Source organism: Apteryx rowi, unplaced genomic scaffold, assembly GCF_003343035.1.
Source record: "Apteryx rowi isolate R43461 unplaced genomic scaffold, aptRow1 scaffold_110, whole genome shotgun sequence".
NCBI classification, from domain to species: domain Eukaryota; kingdom Metazoa; phylum Chordata; class Aves; order Apterygiformes; family Apterygidae; genus Apteryx; species Apteryx rowi.
Genome location: NW_020447309.1, coordinates 1,195,033 through 1,198,125, shown reverse-complemented (window position 1 = coordinate 1,198,125; position 3,093 = coordinate 1,195,033). Strand labels below are relative to the sequence as shown.

The window sequence follows — 3,093 nt, the reverse complement described above, 5'->3', positions numbered from 1 at the left end:
GCAGAGGCATGTGTTGAGCAACGCGTCAGCTGTGCGCGGAGACACAGGCTTTGCTGTTTCCATCCGTCCATTTTATTAGGGGCACATTAATCTATAATCAAATGCACCTCATAAAATTTTTATTGAAAGGCATAAAATCATTACAGAGGTCTTCCACCTATTTTAAAACAACACAATGGACATCTCTTTTAAAAAGTGTATTCTTTCCATGGAAACTTTCTGTCGGGGGGGGGGGCGGATTATAATACCCTCACATGCTCTGAAATATGGAAGTACCGCAATGTGCTTTTACAGTAACATTTTCCTGTTTTATGAGAAGTCGTTACAGTCCCAGCTTGCGATGGTTTGTTTTTACAGGCAAGAATCCCTCCTTCCCAGCGGGTTTCCTCGGCAGCTTGGAGTGTGATTAGCAAGCCCAGGCTGTGGGATTTATTTAAACACCCTGCCTCTCATTGATTAAGAAATGAATGGCAGAAATCACTCAAAGGAGGTGAAGAAATAGTCCGCGCCCGCGGCGGCCGGGGGTGCCGGCGCGACCACACCCGCCGCGCCCCGGGCAGCGGGCAGCGGGCGGCAGCGGGCAGTGCCGGCGGGCGGCAGCGAGCGCGGCGGGCGGGCAGCGGAGGCAGGGCAGGGCAGGGCGGCGGGGAAGCGGCGCAGGCAGGGCAGGCAGGGCAGGCGGTCCGGGCGGCCCCGGCGCGGTCCGGGCGCGCACCCGGCGGGTCGCGCTGTGCGGGTGCTGTTGTTGATGATGATTTTTTTTTTTTTAATCACAGCAGCCCCAGTTTAGCGGATTGATTTACTCCCAGTATTGGTAAATATGATCACGTGGGCTCCGCAACCAATGGTTGAGGGTTGCAGTCTGCAAAATACTACGATTGTTCTCAGGGAGGGTATCATATACAGTTAACAGTGTAACCTTTTATATGACTAAGAGGGGAGCCTAAAATGTCGTCTAGTGGCACCATAAGTAACTATTATGTCGATTCTCTCATAGGCCATGAAAGCGAAGAAGTTTACGGGAGTAGATTCGTCCAGGGAGGTCACAGTGCGACCTCCAGGCCATCAGGTGTTGCAGAGAGTTCAGATTTTTCCTCCTGTAGCTTTGCACCAAAATCCACCGTGTTCTCCACCTCCTGGTCCACGGTTCACCCTCAGCCGTCTGCGGCAATGACCGGGATCTACCACCCCTACATGCACCAGCCCCACTTAGGGGCCGGCGACACCGGCCGCTACGTGCGCTCATGGATAGAGCCCTTCCCGGGCTTCCCGGGCGGCGGCGGCGGCGGCGGCGGCGGCGGCAGCTCCGCGTCCAGCTCCGGCTCCTCCAACGGGCGCCACTACGGGATAAAGCCTGAGACGGGAGCAGCCGCCTCCTCGTCTTCCTCCTCCTCCTCCTCCTCCTCCAAAAGGACTGAGTGCTCCTCGTCCCGGGAGTCCCAGGGGATCGGTGTGCCCGAGTACACGTGCAGCTCCTTCCTCCAGGAGCCCCGGGAGAAGGCGGCTGCTAGCAGCTCCAAGGACCCCGCCGCCTGCAGCCACAACCCCAGCCCGAGCAGCGATCTGAAGGAGGAGAAACAGCAGCAACTTGACCCAAGTAAGTGGAAAAAAAAAAAAAGGAGAGAGAGGCAGAGGGAGAGACAGAGAGAGAGGGAGAAAAAGAAAGAAAGAAAGAAAGAAAGAAAGAAAGAAAGAAAGAAAGAAAGAAAGAAATTGCCCCTTTGATTTATTGCCGAAATCTGTAAGGCTCGAATGTGCAAAACTGATAGTTTTACTAACCTATAAAAACGTCTAGACGCCTACCCCAGCGCAAGCAGCAACAAGCACCCATAAAAGACTCCACATAACCACCTACCATCAAGACATCATTTGTACAGTAAACAGACTGGGGCATTAAGGCTTTTATGATAATTCCTCCAAAGTTGTGAAAACAGTCCATCCTTCGTTAAATTAATTTAACGACCTTTCTCTCCCCCCCCCCCTTCCCTATATACCTCCCTTCTTCCAGATAACCCTGCAGCAAACTGGATCCACGCTCGTTCAACGAGGAAAAAGCGTTGTCCCTATACAAAGTATCAAACTCTGGAACTGGAAAAGGAATTCCTCTTTAACATGTACCTCACTCGAGACCGCCGTTACGAAGTAGCTAGGATTTTAAATCTCACAGAGAGACAGGTCAAAATCTGGTTTCAGAACAGAAGAATGAAAATGAAAAAGATGAACAAGGAGAAAGGCAATAAAGGAGACTAACGCTGGGGTAGAAATGCAGTTGGGGGATATTGCTTTGGGATTTTTTTTTGTTTGGTTTGGTTTTATTTTTCACCCTTCCCCCCTTAGCCCCGATGCATTTCTCCTCCTCCTCCTGCGGCCCCCACCCCACCCCAGGAACTTTAAATCAATCTGGTCTTTTTTAGATAGAAGTGAAACGTGGTCTATGTCAGGTATTTGGGGAAATTTTGTCTTGCTCGCCAACGTGTTTTTCAGAGTCGCTTCACCCCCCCTCCTCCTTCCCAGACCGTCTGGTTGATGATATTGTGAGTGCACGTTAGCTTTGGGAACTCTATCTAATGTTAAATGTTTGACATGTTTCTTAAAAGTGAGGTAGTCTAGATAGATACTTTGCCAAAATAAAGGTAAGGAAAATAATTATAATTATGATAATAAAATATATATTAAATTACAGTTGCTTAAATCAATGGGGGTGTTGTGTTGTCCATGACTTATTAAAAGGAAACATTATCCAAAACCTGCTTTCTAGGTCTGAATTTTGCTCCTTTGCAATAAATGTCACAGCGAGGCCATGAGATTTTTTTCCCCTTTASTGCACTATTAGGAGGTTGTCTCATACTTGAAGCAGTTTTCGATAGGCCTAACATTTTCCCGTTCCCCTGGCTAGCTGGCGTTCTTAATCCCGGTAAATGTTGTATTAACCACCACATGTTTCTAACTGAAGACCTGTTGTAATTGTTGTCAGTTGTTACATAATAAAGTCTGCCATGCTCAAACGCGAGCGCTGCCGTGGTAAGAGAAATGTGTGCGCCCGCCTCGCCGCCTCCCGCCGCCTGCGCCTCCCGCGGGGCCCCGAGCCGCGGC

General features: G+C 50.0%; 1 protein-coding gene across 1 annotated transcript; it reads left to right on the top strand.

Moving 5' to 3' along the window:
• Positions 1-948: 948 nt before the first annotated feature.
• HOXD9 (homeobox D9) lies at positions 949-2,250 on the top strand. The gene is made up of 2 exons (XM_026075674.1): positions 949-1,597; positions 2,009-2,250. The coding sequence occupies exons 1-2, from the start codon at positions 949-951 to the stop codon at positions 2,248-2,250; spliced, it is 891 nt and encodes a 296-aa protein (XP_025931459.1).
• The last annotated feature ends 843 nt before the right edge of the window (positions 2,251-3,093 follow it).

What these genes read in the sequence shown, in the direction of transcription:
- HOXD9 (XM_026075674.1), top strand. Translation starts at nt 949, where the DNA reads ATGTCGTCTAGTGGCACCATAAGTAACTATTATGTCGATTCTCTCATA. An exon ending in ACAGCAGCAACTTGACCCAA is followed by an intron (nt 1,598 to 2,008) that starts GTAAGTGGAAAA and finishes CCCTTCTTCCAG; the next exon opens with ATAACCCTGCAGCAAACTGG.